Here is a 17,520-nt window from a genome sequence, read left to right as displayed (position 1 = left end):
TTGGTATTTTTCACAAAAAAACACAGACTGTATCGACCAAAATTTACCACTAACTTGAAGTACAATGTGTCACGAGAAAACAATCTCAAAATCACTGGGATAAGTAAAAGCAAAAAAAAGTTATCCCCACTTAAGTGAGACATGTCAGATTTGAAAAAAAGGGCTCTGTCATGAAGGCACAAACTGGCTCTGTCATGAAGGGGTTAATCTATTTGATTGTTTTTATTATTGTGGCTTCATTGTAAAAAAATAATTTTAAAGCATTATATGTAATTAACCTACCTCACTTCCTGTAAACTGCTGATTGGCTGTTCACCAGTTAAATATTGGCTTCTCACTCCACTCCAGTACATCTTGAGAAAGGTCCACAGACCAAAACGCGTTGATACCACTGGAGAGGAGTGAACAGCCACCACCCCTTGGATGTATGTATTGGACTTTGTTCTGTCCTTTTTTTTGTTTTTTATTGTGTCATTTTTTACACCTTTTGGTGTTATACTGGACTTGTTTTTATATTGTTTTGAGCCCTTGATGCAGAGCCGGCCCTAGCCTAAATGATGCCCTAGGCAAGATTTTGGCTGGTGCCCCCTAACACCGCCACTAGTTCCGCCTCTGACACTGCTCCCCTTTCCCAGCACCATCAACCCTCATCATAGCAGTCATCATTTTGGTGCTCCTACCTGCAATATTTTAAATAGAAACAGTGCACACATTTGGTGCGCAGCCCAAATAGGGGTGCGTTCTTGCTGGGAAGGGGCATGGCCACACAATTTTACCCCAAATTCAAATTATGCCACACAGTAGTGCAACTTTATTCACATTATATCATGTGAGAGTGTCCCTTATTCATGTTACATCACATTGTAGTACCACTTTACCTTATATACATTACTCATCAAATTATACCCTTAGAAAAAAATCCTGAGAAAATATTGTATTTTAACCACCTCCATGGCCACACTGCAACCCAGCACAAAGCAGTGTGTGCTGGGCAGAGGAGAAGAGCTGCAGCTGCTGCTGTCACTTAAGGGGAGGGGGCCCAGGGCCCCCACTGGGCCCTCCCATCAGGCTTTGGCCTGGGTAATTTGTACCCCCTACCCCTTTCTCTCGGCACCCCTGATAATACCACACAGTAATGCCCCTTACACATGACACACATTATTTATGTCCTTATAACCGTAATGCCCCTTACACATTATGCCAACCTTTATTAATGCCCTTCATACACATGACACACATAATGCTCCTTACACATATGTTTCACATTATTAATGCCCGGTACTTATGTATTATCTGGGCTCCCATGTTAAATGAACCCCATTTTTTCATACCCCTACTATCCAACTACGCATGGAGTTGATTTTATATAGTGTGGCGAGCGCAGCGAGCCACCGTGCCCGAAGCGTGGCGAGCGCAGCGAGCCCCGCGAGGGGACACGGTCTCATAAGAAAAACGGGAGCCCAGATATTACATAAGTACCTAATGCCCTTATACACATGACACACAAAATGCCCATTACACATGTCGCACATTATTAATGCCCTTATACACATGACACACATAATGCTTGTTACACATATGTTGCACATTATTAATGCATTTATACATGACACACATAATGCCCCTTACACATATGCCGAACACTATTGCACAACCAACCCACCCGCAGACCGCACTCGCACAGCCGCTAACACTGTGACCTCTGCCTCTGCTTGGATACAGATTTTTCCTCATACATCTTGTCTCAATAGGCCATGCAGCTCCTGGCCCTTCTGCTAACGTTGGGTGCCTTTTTTGCTGAAAATTCGTCTTATTTGCATTGTTATGGCCAGCACACACAAGGAGCTTCCGATGATTAAAATGATATGCGGCATGCCTATATTTTGTGTGCGACTGTGGCTGTACCTGCATACGGAATGCTATGTTACAGTGATTTCCATGAATACACTATTTCATATGCAGATACAGCCTCACTCACACAGAATATAGGCATGCTGCATATCATTTTAATCAGCAGAAGCTGCTGATGCCCCTAGGAATTCCAAATGCCCTAGGCAATTGCCTAGTGTGCCTATGCCTAAGGCCGGCCCTGCCTTGATGGGTCTTATGTTTTCTACGGATGTCCTGGATTAAAGCTTTGTTCTATACTTTTACCACTGACTGGTATAAGAATCTATTTCTGGAATAAAAAAGAAACCGCTACAGGCTTTGTGCCGCCATTTAAAGTGGTGAGTAAGGTACGCCATTATTCTCTGGCCCACCTCACATTGAAATTTAAAAAGATATCTACACATTGGGTATATTCTCTTTTTATATGTATTCTGGATGAAATATGGTGATAGAGGTTCTACGTCTCTGAGAAAAGAAACCTTGATAAGTGGACTGCCCGACACACAAGTGTGAGTTAGGGTACGCCCACCTTCTTTAGTATTTTGAAATTTTCCAAAAACTGTCTAAAGGGTGAGTGAGGCAAACTATTAATACTGTGCAAACCTCACCCATTATAAATATAGTTAAAAGCCTTCTTTTCTGATATATGGTATATCAAACTTTCTTCCGAGATAAACTGGAAGACTATCACGGGGCACATGAGGAGAAAAGATATATAAAAGAAACAGTGGCGTAACTAGAAATTTTGCTCCCCCCTGCCAAAAATTATTCTGGCGCCCCCCCCCCCCCCCCCCAAAAAATAGTATTAATCAGGCACCTCTCCATACCTCCTTCCCTCTACCACCCTTGTACCTCTAATACACCCATTGTCTCTATTAACCCTGCACCTCTCCCTCCCTCTAATACTCTTATGCAGATGTGGACAGAACAAAGGTTCTGCTCCTTCACAGAGGACTGTGGCAGAGCATCACAGCTGGAGTGCCACTTAATTATTTATACATTTTTTAAATTAATGGGCAAAGGGGGCACAACACAAAATCTGTGAGGGGCCAGTCCTATATGAAACGACCCTTAGCAGCTGTGTGGCTGTGTCACCAGAGGCATTACTATAAACTGTATGGCCCCATAGCACAATTTTGAACACTTAATTAGTGTGGGTGCAGGAGTCAAAAGGGTGGGTTATGGTAAAAAATAAATAGTACATAAAATGATAATTTAATTATAATTAAGAAAAATTAAAACACACTGGGACTTACTTCTTAGTGCTGCTGCACATCGAAGCAGATTTGTGAAGGTGCTTGCTATCAGGCAATAGTGCAGAGATGATTCGGGTCACAGCTGAGCACACATAGCCACACATATGCCGTCCTGCAGTTCACTTCCCGTTCATGGCCGGGAAAGGTGAAAGTGTGTGAGGTCACTTGTACTTCGAGCACTGCCTGCCAGCACTCACACAGCCTCTGAAGCCCCAGCGCTGCAGGCTAAAGGGAGCCCAGAAGAGATAACGGAGCATGCAAGGTGGAAGGGGGAGCTCTGTGGCTGTCTGTGTGAGGACGCTCAATTAACCCTGTCATTGCGTCCTTACACAGACAGCCAGAGACGGAGAGAAAGCTGCTGCACCTCACACAGGAATCTTGCTTCCGGCGTCACCCGTGACCCTGCGCCTCCTTGGCGTCTGCGCCCCCCCGCCATGGCGGGGGCTGCTGAGCGTTAGTTACGCCACTGAAAAGAAACCTTTATGAGCTTGAACATCCTCCAAATCACCGTGAGTTTGGGTATGCCCATATTTTAAAAGAAACCTTTATACATTCATCACCTCTATACTCTTGGTAAGTGAGGTACGCTGGTTCAGCCCCTCACATATTATCTACACACCTAGTGCATGACAAATCTACACATGTTGTATTTCTTTTCTTCCGAGTGTATTTAAGAAGACATGTTCTCCTTCAAGCAATTATGAAATATCACTAAAGATACCTTTATAGGTTTCACACTTTCACCCTTATTCTGTTTCACTTTATTGAATAGCACCACTCTTCATGTGTTAACACGGGTAAATAGTAAAATAGAAAATTCATTCTCTTTCTTTTTTCTTTTTTATCATCACGGACATTAATTTACATCTGAAACGAGCAAAACGGACCGGACCCAGACACTACTAAAAGAGACAATATCAGAAAGGAGGACTATACCCTTTTATATCTCTAAGTATTTTTCTGCGCCTCAGTGTATATCAGTTCCATATCTTTTTTTGTTTGCATGGTAATGAAGTGTTGGTGACACTTGTGGGATCTGTAACATCAGGGCTGCATAGCGCCATATACTATTCTGTCATTTCGATATTCTAAATCTCTAAATGTGTCTTTCTAAACCCTCATCTACTGTACATCTTCCCAGCTTCAGCCCATCTATGAGGGACTGCAACAAAATCACCCGCATGACAACTCTTCCTTCACTATATTCCTGGACAAGCGAAACTGAATGTCAGGCTCATTATGCTTCTAAATATATAGCCTGGGGGATGAACAACTTGATTGCCCGAAGCCACCGTCATATCCCAAGCATCCACAAAGCCAACGTTAATCCCTTGGAAGACCTCTCTCAATATAACATACTGAGTGTAACCGTGGAAGTCTCCCTGCATTTCAACTGGAGAGAAGAGTTCCCTGGTGTTCTCTGACTTGATGATGACTTTGGTGTCGGGGCTCCGGAGGAACAGTCGTTCTATAGCTCTACGGATGTTGAGAGCCCGCCTAATGAAAATCTTCAGGGGGAACTGTCTGAAGTGCTGTCCCATTGTAATAGCGATGATCGTGTCCTTCCCCCCAGCGATCCGGTCAACCTGGCGACTTGTGTACATGTCCTCCTTGAAGTAGTAGAAGGGGGGATGTTCTAGTGGAAACCCGTGTCTCTTATAGGAGACATAAATATCTTTCTCCATGTTTATCGCTTCCAGTGCCAAATGCCATGCAGCCCAGCCGCTTCCATGGTAACGGAAATATTTCACTACTGTTGGGGGATAAGATAATGAGTGAGTAAAACGGTTTAAGTTTATTTGTAAGTAGTAATGCTCTTGGCTATGCCTACAGTATATTATTATTTCTTAACAGGGTACTTATTTGCTAGCACGGCGCCCGTCGCAGGTGATCGCATACCTTAACTTAAGGTATGCGATGGACGCGACCGACGCAATTTCAGGGCTTTTTTTAGCCTCTTCCCCGACAATTAAAAAATCGTGTCCATCGTGTCCTTAAGGCATGCGATGCGACCGATGCGATGGACACAATGTTAAATGGGCCAATGTACCGATTTTTTTATTGTATAGCCACCCTTATGGGTATTTGACATGACAAATGCCCCCCCCCCGCCCCCCCCCCCCCCCCCCCCATTGTTAACGCCACCTCACGATGAACGCCAGGATAAATCTTCAAACAGACTTCCATTTTTTTCTGAATTGAATTATTTCATATCACCACCTACACACACATATATATATAAACCCAGTGCTATTTTTCAGCAGCAACCAGCAGGAACTCAGTTCCTGAACCTCTAATTAAATATGACATCATCAGGAACTGAAAATCTACTTTTCATAAGATAAGTTGTATTTTAAAGTCACCTGTGAGTGCCTTTGTTTCTAAATACAATACATACATCTACCTATCTATCTCTCCCTCTCACTATTATATATCTTTTTTTTTTTTATTTAATTGATCCGCCCCCAGACCTGGAGTTCCTGAACCTATTTTTCCAGAAAAATAGTACTGTATACACCCATACCTACCCATACATACATACATACATACATACATACATACATACATACATACTAACCTACCTACACACACAGACCTGCATGCACACAAATATGTATACACCCATACCTGCATGCACACACACACAGATGCACACACACACACATACCTGCCCACACACACAAATATATACACACATACCTACCCACACACACACATACATACATACATACATACCTAAACAAACACACACATATACCTGCGTGCACACACACACATGCAGCCACAACATACATACCTACACACATACCTATGTGCACACACACACAATTTTGCACAGCGCCCCATTGAGGGGGCATGTCATGCTCCACCCAAAGGGTGTGTCTAGTTCCATATATGGAGCGATTGTGAAAAGAGATTGTGAACGTGGCACCTAGAAGCGTGGCTGTGTACTGCTACATCTGAGAGGAATCTTTTAAAATGACTTAATATTCAAATGTAGATGAGCCCCAAAGCAGTTAGTAAGAGATACTATACTTGGTAAAGTGCTGGGAAATGGTGCTGATGAGTCAATGTAAATGTATCTGTCTCTCATTCCCTTTTTCCCCCAAAAAATGTAACAGTGTAATGTGGGCTAGGTGACATGAGGGAGATTGCTAGACTAATGAGGGAGAGAGGGAGATTGCTGCTATTTCAGGGAGTCTCCTGCAGAGTGCAGGAGGGGAGGTAACTATGGAGTAACAGTGTAATGTGGACTAGGTGAAATGAGGTAGATTGCTAGACTAATCAGGGAGAGAGGGAGATTGCTGCTATGTCTGGGAGTCTCCTGCAGAATGCAGGAGGGGAGTTAACTATGATGTAACAGTGTAATGTGGGCTAAGTGACATGAGGGAGATTGCTAGACTAATGAGGGAGAGAGGGAGATTGCTGAGGGAGTCGCCTGCAGAATGCAGGAGGGTAGGCTACTATGAAATAACTGTTATAACAATATTGAGAAAGAAGGACATTTTATTCTTACTTAAGATGCATTCTCTTGGGTAACATTCAATAAACGAGGGGCTATACAATTATGGGGATACATACTGTATGTTTTGTAGTCATTAATGCCTTCAGCAGTCACATCGCCAGTGTAAATAACAATGAGCCCGATGCAGCATGGTAGAAATTTTATTTAAAGCTTCCTGTGTCGGCATTATGGCATTACTCATGGCAATGACGCATCATGTTTAAAGTTATAGGGGTGGCACGTTAGCATGGCTTAAATACCATTACATGTGTCAGCACTGTCCCATCTGTATCACCAAATCATTATAATTATAGCAGACTAAGGAGTAGATTTATTAAGCTCGGTGAAGTGATAAAGTCTCTGGTTTATATCACCGGCTAATCAGCTCCTACCTGCCATTTTTCAAACCAAGCCTGTAACTTCACAGTTAGGAGCTGTTTTTCCAGTGATAAAACCAGACACTTCATCACTTTACCGAGCTTAATAAATCTGCCCCTGAATATTGTTTCCTACAATCTATGGGAGATATCCTATTAGCCATAGTAAGTTACTATGGCAAATGGATTCCCAGAGACTCTCCACGTACCTCAGGCACGCATACCTCCCAACATTGTCGGGTATCAGGACGCTGGCACAGTGGAGCCACGTGCGCACCCAAAAATGGGGAGCGTCCTTGTTTGAAGGGGGTGTGACATCACAGGGATGTTGCTGTCACAAGCTACGCCCCATTTTTATCACTATGGGGGCATAGCCAGCACGGTGTGAGCTGTTTTTCTGAATAGATGCTGAGCACTGAGCGCATGTGCACAGCATCTATTCCCCACTGCTCTGAACAGCAGAGGAAGGCAGGAGGAACTCCCAAGTGCACCACCACCACGGGATACTACCGGCCCCAGGTGGGATGTGGACCATGCCTGTTTTTCCACGACATCACTTAGGTCTGAAACCTTCTCCTGGATCCTCTGCATGATTACCCCCCAAAAAAGGTAATTTACCGCTTGGTTAAAATGGGCTGTAATTGGAAAGCACAATAATACCATCGGACTATCGCTCATCTACTAATTTGCTGATGACTGCAAGTAGATAGCCACCACCCGGACAGAGTGAAAACCCGCCCAGTGCAAATCTGCGAATGATTTGCCAAATGGTTGCTATTCTCTGCAAATCCAATTCACCATCGAATGCGATTCCCAGTCTGTGAAAAAGTGTGTAAGTCTGACCCTTACGCAAATTTGCTACACTCTGTGAATGGCTGAGGTCACACATGCACATTACGATCCGTACATGTTGGCACACAGCGGTCTGGTCCGTATAACTCAGGGGCAAACGGAGGATTTTCAGACGGGGGTTTCCAGAGGGGTGGAGCAAAGCACGGATATGCCAGATCAGTTAAAGTAGTATAGATAGACCAAATGTATTATAGATAGATCAAATGTATATTAATAATAATAATAAAAATATATATATTCCACACCGCCGCCTGTACTTCCGGTATTCGGCGACGATGCGTACTGACTGTGGAGGTGTGCGGGGGTGTTGTAATGTGTGGAGACGCGGCACCTGTGATTGATCTGAGTGTCTCCAGGTGTGTGAGTCATCGATGCCCTTTAAATTCTAGGTCCTTTGTTCAGTGTCTTGATGACCCCTCTTGATGAAGGTGCGGATAGCACTGAAACGGCCGTTGAGGAGATGTGTAATGTATCTTATTGTATCTGCCTGATGGGTGTTCATTATTGCTCTATTCAAATCTGAGCTTGGATACTTTCCAATAAAGTTATCTTTTGGATTTCCTGTGACTGGTGCCGGTTGTTCTGTTTCCCATGTGGGTTACAAGCAGGACTATACCTCTACAAAATTGTGACCTGGCACAGTTCATATCTACAAAGTCAGCGTGTGCGTTTGCTCTTTGGAATATATATATATATATATATATATATATATATATATATATACACACACAGAAGTGAGGACCGGCACTGCAGGACTTGGTAGAAGCCAAAAAGGAAAAAGGTAGCGTGCCCCGGTGCCAGCAATGGGGACCTTGCAGCCCCTTGTAGATACAGGTAAAGGAATGGGCACTCAGGGACTCTTAGTAGGGTGAAAAGTGGACTTTCAGCCTAGGTCCCATAGACTCCTGGGGGGTTTCTGGGTACTCAGAACACCCCCCCCCCCCACTGCGTGCGCCACTGTAACCCCCCTAAAACCACAAGAGTAGTTCATTATGCTGTGCAGTAAATTACCACCTGCAATATGATGCCCCCCACCCCAATGTGCTGTAGGCAAAGTGAAATATACTGTATCTTACTTTTGATGTCCTCAGTGAAGAACATGATAAATTGGCGTAGCGTTGAGTCTCCGATGAGATAGAGTTTCTTCCCCTGCAGACACTGTGTGAAGTTCTCTGCAGTTTTATAGTTCGTCATGTTGCAGTAAAGAGGGTTCCAGAGATTATTGAAAAAGTATCCGCTTGGGTAAGGAGATCCCATTCCCGTCTGACATTTTGGCTTTGGCTTCACTGGTAATGCTGGAAAAGATATACAAGTTAATTATATCACTAAGGGGCCGATATATATCACAGTCCGCATCCTCGGATTGTGATGTGATGTGATAAAATCGGGCAGATACACAATGCGATAAAATGACTACATCACACCGATATATCCATTGTTGCATACAGGGACAGAGCTTGTGAGAATGCGCTGTCCCCGCTAAGGCTCTCCACAGCACTATCAATGTATTTTTCATAAATCCTCTGCTATGTATGTAGCAGAGGATCTGCTACATATGTATGCTAACAGCACCCCCCTCCCTGTAGCGACAACCCCATACCCATGATCCCCCACCACCACTAAACATACTTACCTACCAGGGAATCAGCTCCTGCCAGGGCCGGCGCCACCACTAGGCAAATCTAGGCATTTGCCTAGGGCGCCGGCCACTGGAGGGCGGTATTTCCCCCCCCCCTTGCCGCCCGGGTACCTGTCCTGCGGCGTATATGTGCGGCGGCGGCAGCGGGGGGTCCCTGCAGTCAATAAGAAATAACGAGCGCTATCCGCCGGGCTATGCGGAAGCGCTTCTGTTTTGGAAACACTGGCCGCACGCTGATTGGCTGAGATTCAGCCAATCAGCGTACGGCCAGTGTTTCCAAAACAGAAGCGCTTCCGCATAGCCCGGCGGATAGCGCTCGTTATTTCTTATTGGCTGCAGGGACCCCTCGCTGCCGCCGCCTCCGCCAGCTTTACAGCGCCGCAGGACAGGTACCCGGGCGGCAGACACCGGGGCGCCCCCACCCCGACTTGCCTGGGGCGCTCTGGTGCCTTGCACCGGCCCTGGCTCCTGCTGCAGTCATCTCCTTTGACCTGCTGTGAACCCTGATGCAGTAAAATGAGCTCATTTTACTGCATAGGGGTTACAGGAGTAGCAGGGTGTCCTGATGACCAACAGCCCTCATGGGTACACTGATCAGCAAACGCTAGGAAGGTATTTTTTTTATTTTCAATTACAAAAAAAAAATTTTTTTTTAGTGATCAGCTGTGTCCATCAGATACACACAGCTGATCACACTGCCCCATCCCTGCTGGCATTATTATCACATGGCTCACTGCGGTATTTTTCACATTTTTTTTCTTAGTACTTTTGGCCAGATTGCATTTCCCATTATAAGTATTGCGTTCTGGTGGCCTGGCACTCTGGATGATGGAGTCCGACTACCGGGGAGCCTTCCTAGGAATTGTACAATAGTAGAGATGGATCACAGCATGTAATCACGAGGTGGCACTCTCCAGGTTTTTTTGTGAAAAAACTGTATTCAAATAACGGCAAACATTTTCGATAGTGGGTCATAGTCAAGACAGTTTTGTGGTAGGTACCCCTTCCGAGGGGTACCTACCCATTATAAGTATGGGAAATGTGATATGGTTACTTAAAAAATGGGAATTACAGAGTTTTTAGAAGTTTTTCATGAAAACCGCTCCAATAGCCCTTTAATACATTTATTTGACACTAAAATAAAGTGAAAAGAATGTAAAAAACTACTTTTTTCACATTATTTAAGTACAAATGATTTTATTCAATTGGCCCCATAAAGGGAATCAGTGAAATATTATCATGTATTATAAAGCTAAGATGCTTTCTATCTTTATCAGTAAATTAAACCTTATGTACTGTAATCGGCAGTAAAAACGGAATGAATTCCCTTTATTCCCGAGGAATATATGCAGTGGTCTAGAACAGTGATGGCTAACCTAACCTTGACACTCCAGCTGTTGTTGAACTACACATCCCAGCATGCCCTGCATCAGTTTTACTATTTGGCCATGCTAAAACTGATGCAGGACATGCTGGTATTTGTAGTTAAACAACAGCTGGAGTGTCAAGGTTAGCCATCACTGGCGTAGAAGGTCACTAGTGCAGCTGATGTTGTGACATCCAGGGCCACCATCAGGGGGGTGCTGTGGGTACAGCTGTCTCAGGCCCGGCCCCCTCATTCTGCCCACTGAACCCCCAGACTGCCTCCGCATTTTGCTGCCTGCACTCAGTGCACTGAATGAAGCCCTGCTCCCGGAGCGCAGGTTTCTTCACCTCTGGAAGTGGCCAATTAAAATGGCTGCCGGTATGTGAGCTCTGATTGGCTCACCAGCCGGTGCCGCATTTTATTTAGCCACCGGTGTCTGGAAATGAAGAAGCCTGCGCTCCGGGAGCAGGGCTTCAACCAGTGCACTGGGTGCAGGCAGCACAATGGAAGGGGGGGTTAGGGGGAACCATTGCTTCACTCTGCCACCCTAAGAGACATGCGGTAAGTGAGGGGATGGGGGTCAGGCAATAAGTGAGGGGGAGGCCCGGACTTCAAAACAGTCCCGGGCCCACAATTTTTACTGGCAGCCCCCCTTGCTTCCAAGGGATACATCATTCTATCTTATATGTAACCAGGTGCCGCTCCAGGCACCTTGCAACAATGGAACCAGGTGCCATATGGGTAACTGTGACATAACATTGACCTGGCATAACATTGACCTGGTCTTATCCATACATTCAAGGTCACATTAAGGAAAAATATTCAGAATGGTAAAACACTTGGTTCCTGGGATAAGACCCCAATGTGTAGATACCTGACTGGTGCATGGTCCACCTGTGCCAACAATGATTGGCAATATCTACTTTGGACCTCATAATGGCCACCAGAGGTCCTTGTAAAAAGCCTGATCTTCTGCTTCCTGGAGACCACATGTTATTTCCCATAGTGGCGTCTCGCTTGGACTAAAAACACTAATCAACACTAAAAACAACTGGCCTTAAAAGGTTCTAGAATTAGGAGTAGAAAGCTCAACATTTATATTTTGGATGTGAACTTTTTGCAGATGTAATATTGGTCCTCAGGTATCAAAGATAATCATATAAAAATGAAAAAGAGAGAGAGTCCTCTGATGTGGAGCTGGATCTGGAATAGCAAGTGAACTCCACTCTCAACCAGCAATAAGATACATAAATACCATTAACATTTTACATATGGCGCCTGGAGCTGTGTTGGACAGAACACTGGCGTACTGTATTGTGTGTAAGAAACTAAAGGCCTGATTCAGACCTCTTCGCTTATCTGCGTATGTTTGCCCAACAGATGAATGCTGCCTGATGCTCGGCCAAAACGAATGCCAAACCCCGGGAGTGAACAGCTTTGGCGAGTTTCACCGAATTTGGCCATCTCCGTCGGTAATAAAACGCAGTTCAGACTGACTTATTAACAAAGGGGAGAAAAATCATCTTATGGTCCCAGGGGAACGGCCAGCGCTTTCATGGGGATGCCCATAAAACAATGAGTGTACCCCTGCTGCCGTCCCCTCCCCTGCCAGTGCGAAGGCCTGGGGGGCACCAATATTTATCTTGCCTCTGGGCAACTGGACAAACTTACGCCACTGGGTCTGAATCAGCCCTTAAATGCATACACGCAAATACTGTATTCAGAGCCCAACTCTGCATCGCCCTGCCCTCTCTGAAAAAGGCGTATTCTTGTTTAATCCCAACTCTTCATTGCCACATGTAGACGTCATCAAGCCCAGCCCCCCAGCACTGCAAATCCCACAACTTGCAGATCTTCGAGGAGGGAGTGGGGCTAAATGAGGCAATTTGCATCTTTAGCCCACCCCCTCCCACCCAAAAAAAGTCACGAATTGCAGGGGAGATGCAGGGAGGGGGCACCAGTATCTGGGAGGATTGCACACCTGTCCAGGGGGCTGGGAGGGGGAAACTAATTTCGGGAGCCTCCCAGCCATTTCAGGAGGTTAAGCAACACTGAAGTATGTCCAAATCAGCATCAGTCACAGGTGACTTTATCAGTTCATCTGAGTGGCAACACTTGCACAAACCACCAACAACTCTGATTGGTTTTCTCCTGACTCCATATTCTTCCCTGGCAAAGCTGGGCTCCCATTCTGCCCACCAGATAACAGAGCACTGGGAAGCCCAAGTCTGGATCTCCTCTCCTCTTGCCTCCCCGGCCAGCTTATCCTCTGGGTTGCAGTCACAGCAGTCAATGGGCAGAGAGTAGGGTGGTTATACCTACAAACGTGCGAATTTTGGGGGATCCCCCAAACGATATTGCGCTTGGTGTTGGAGCAGCCCAAATAGGATTTATAACATGTGGGGTATTTTTGCTAAAAGCAAAAGGATTATTTAGGCGCTTGTTGGAAGGTCTGGGGGATGGGGGTTGGGGGGATAGGGACAGTAGAAGAGAAGGTATAATGGAAATGAGAATAGGAGGAATAAAGCAAACAATGAATGAAATAAAATAAATGAAAATTAGAATAAAAATAAAAATAATACAAAATAAACAATAATAAAAATAAAAATAAAAATAAAATGAAATTAAAATAAAATTAATAAAACGTGCATCAATTGTTTACACTCTTTTGTATGGTTTGAGGGAGCGACAGTCCAGTTTTTTGTATAGTTCTAGCTTGCCCTAGCTATCTGACCTGTTCTACAGGAGAAGACGTCAGCGTTCTGCTGTGCGGCGTCTTCCGTGTGCTGCGGGCGGGAGGTGACGTCACCCGATTCTCCGGCTTCTGTTCGTGACTTGCGGCAGTGGCTGGAGCGGGTGGCAGATGTCCTCCTTGCTGTCCTGATGTCCCTCTAATGGCTCCAACGCGTTTCACATCTATAAAGATGCTTTTTCCTTGAAAAAGCATCTTTATAGATGTGAAACGCCCCCTGTAGAACAGGTCAGATTGCTAGGGCAATCCTGGTGAAGAGATAAAGTGGAGATAATGTAGAAGGTGATCACCCACCAGCCAATCAGTTATGTTTAAAAAATGACAGCAAGGAGTTGATTAGCTGCTGCATTATCACCTTCCACTTTATCTTTTCACCAGGCTCAATACATCTGCCACATTAGTCTAGATGAGGTCGTACCAATGACCTATACAGTGACATTATTACTACTTTTATCATGCTGCTGATTCATCTCCCTATGCAGCCAAGCATCTGATACCCCTTTCACACCAGAAAATGCAGGGACTTACCCGGGAAAATTGTCCCTGGATCAAGCAGAGACATTCCTGGGTTGGCCCATTACACACCACCCTTTTCCCTGCATTTCTGGTGTGAGGGGGGCAGCGGTGTTCAGGCAGTGGAGTACAGACTGCAGGGATCCGAACAGCGGTAGCTGGGTGCTTGTAGCACTGGGCAGCGGGGCAGGAAGCACTGGGTTTTAAAACATAGTGAAAAGACTTGCCGGATGCTAATTGGCTGAGAACGTCCAGCCAGCCTTTTCAATATGTTTTCAATTCCAGCACTTCCTGCCCCGCTGCCTGGCAAATAGCGCTACAAGTGCCCAACCACCACTGCCTGGATCCCTGCAGTCTGGAGCCTGCTACCCGCACCCAGCCACCCTCTGCCCGGACCCTGCGTCCCCCCGCTGCCCGGACCCCGCCATACGCTGCCCGGACCCTGCGACCCCCCGCTGCCCGGACCCTGCCACCCGCTGTCCGGACCCCGCTGCCCGGACCCAGGTAAATACCTTTCACACCAGACAGTAACCCGTGCTGGTCGCGGGAGCAACCCTGCTAGCTAGCAGGGTTGAAATCACAAAAAATATTCCTGGGAATTTGGCCCGGGAACCTTGCACACCAGCGCAACTCGGAATTTTTTTTAAACTGTAATTTAATGTAAAAATAATTACAGACAAAAAAGATAGACCCTTGCTTGCTATCATGCGCTCACATCAAGGTTTGTTTTTTCAGCTCCACTCAAAGTACATTACAGTAGGTGCACTGGCTTCCATTCAGTCAAACAGCAATATGATTGAATATGCATTGGCAATCGTTGATTCCCCTCAAGTACGTCTTCGATCTCATGTGTTGTTGCGTGCCCGGCGGCAGCGTATCGGGGATAAGTGTGGGTCTCCCCATGAGTGCAGGTATCGGGAGATAAAGACTCCAGCAACAGGGCTAATTGGATAGCCCTCAGCAAACCAATTTCCCATGGTCAATGACTGTGGGTAATTGGATACCCCCCTATACCTATATAGTTTAACATTTAAGTTCAATATAATATATCGTTTTCTATAATGAAGAGGTATTAAAGCGGCAATTTTAAAAACTACCCACCCACACCACTGTGCCTTAATATGAAACAATATTTCATATATAATATTTTAATACATAATATGACACTATGGTAAACGCAGCCCCGTCGAATGCACGACCCCCCCCCCCACACAAACACACACACACCCTGCCAGAAGTCCTATGCATAGCCATTCGCTCCTTAAAGGGGCGAATGGCTATGCATAGGACTTCTATTAGACAGGCACTAGCGGGTAAACTATCAGATCAGCCACTAGCTAGGCATTTCGCTGAGGCGAAACATACTATTTCTAATTTTCAGCATATTATTATTGATCATATCCCTGAAAGTAAAAGACGGGGGGATCGACATAAAAGCTTATTGCAGCTTGAATCCAAATGGATTCATACCTTAGATACAGTGAAGCCAAAAGGATTAAATGACCACATTAATTTGAATGTATTTCTTAATTGATACGCTTACTGTGTCTTTCCCGTCAATTAACATGCTGCTCACAATGTTATATTTTCTGTGTCCTTTTTTTTTTAACTATATTTCTTCCATGTATTGTAGTTTATTGTTTCTTTTTATTGTAATATTTGCCTAAACAACTTGTATTACACTGTGTAATTTTTGCTACAATGTTATGTACGGTATGTGGCTACGCGTTGCCTTGACAACGACGTGCTTGTTCCGTGAGAGTGGCATGACGGGATAGCAGTACCCGGAAGCACCTTGTGGAACGCACGTTGATTTGAACAGGTGAGCGGCGCCAATTTGTTCTTGTTTGCACATGTATATATAAGGTGAGAGCTTATGTATCCCTTTATGTCGTTTGTTGCCTGAAGAAGGGCATAATAAAGCCCGAAAGCTTGCTACCTCTGTGTATGGAGTGACTTACTTTATCTACAAAACCCGTGGGTGCTCGCCCCCTGGACACTTCTATTTATTACATTTGGCTGGAAGCACCACGGTGGATGTATGCAGCTGCAGGAGGGTGCCTGTCCTTGGAACTTATATATATATATATATATATATATATATATATATATATATAAATACATTGTTAAAAGTTAAGTATCTTGCTTCTCATAAACTAAAAGAATTTTTAAAGACTGCAGCTACTTTTTCTGAGTGGAGCTGGACAAAATAAACCTTTATGTGATATGTGTACCCAGCGAATTTGTTCCCAACAGGACCTGGCATGTGTTCCGGCATTGGCAAGTGCATACACACTGTGTACTGTGCACGATGTTGGGGGGAGCAGAAGCCATGTTGTGGCTCTTGCTACCGATATCCTCTGTCATCCTGCATGTACAGTAGAGATGTGCGGCGGCCACTTTTTCGGGTTTTGGTTTTGGATCTGGATCTCCCTTCGTGTATTGGGATCTGGATTTTTATGAAAAAAATGCTAAAAATGGCTAAAATAACAGAATTTGGGCCTATTTTTGCCCCTAAAGTATTATTGACCTCAATAACATTAGTTTCCACTTATTTCTAGTCAATTGTGATCACTTCACAGCTCACAAAATTGTTTTCATTTACTGTAGTTGGGCCAAAAGGGTATACCGAGGTAGCTGGATGACTAAGCTAAGCGACAGCAGTGGGCATCACATACATGTGGACCTTACACTTCCAACCTGGCAGAGCGGCACTGCAGGGGCAGACAGGGTGGCAGTTTAATAAACTATCCCAAAAAAAAGAGAATGGCTCCAAAGAGCAAAAAATACAAATCGGCCTTATCATGACTGGTGGTAGCAGCTTCAGAACTTCTCAGGTTGCTGATCTTCCACTGTTTGGTCCTCCATCATCCTCCAAAAATGTGTTTTTATTTTATTTATTACTTTTATTTATTTCTCTTATTTTACACTGGACACAGCGTCACACTGGACACAGCCCCTTGGACACTGCCCCTGGACACAGCCCCTGGACACTGCCCCTGGACACTGGACACAGCGCATCACCCTGGACACAGCCCCTGGACAATGGACACAGCCTCTGGACACAGCTCCTGTACACTGGACACAGCCGTCACACTGGACACTGCCCCTGGACCTTGCCCCTGGACACTGGACACAGCCTGTCACCCTGGACACAGCCCCTGGACAATGGACACAGCCCGTTACCCTGGACACAGCCCCTGGACAATGGACACAGCCTCTGGACACCTCCCCGGGACACAGCTCCTGTACACTGGACACAGCCGTCACACTGGACACTGCCCCTGGACACAGCCCCTGGACATAGCTCCTGTACACTGGACACAACCCCTGTACACTGGACACAACCCCTGTACACTTGACACAACCC

General features: G+C 45.3%; 1 protein-coding gene across 1 annotated transcript in view; it reads right to left on the bottom strand.

Annotated features, from left to right (window-relative positions):
- Positions 1-4,036: 4,036 nt before the first annotated feature.
- LOC146019420 (NXPE family member 4-like) overlaps positions 4,037-17,520 on the bottom strand; it is a 51,811-nt gene continuing 38,327 nt past the window's right edge. The window contains exons 4-5 of the mRNA XM_083151960.1: positions 8,957-9,175; positions 4,037-4,899 (exon numbers count right to left, since the gene is read on the bottom strand). Coding sequence (XP_083008086.1) covers positions 4,346-4,899; positions 8,957-9,175 — 773 coding nt within the window. The 3' untranslated portion in view covers positions 4,037-4,345. The remainder of the gene's footprint in view (positions 4,900-8,956; positions 9,176-17,520) is intronic.

Source organism: Crinia signifera, chromosome 7, assembly GCF_055691185.1.
Source record: "Crinia signifera chromosome 7, ASM5569118v1, whole genome shotgun sequence".
In the NCBI taxonomy this organism is placed as follows: Eukaryota; Metazoa; Chordata; class Amphibia; order Anura; family Myobatrachidae; genus Crinia; species Crinia signifera.
This window is presented reverse-complemented; position numbering and strand designations above follow the sequence as displayed.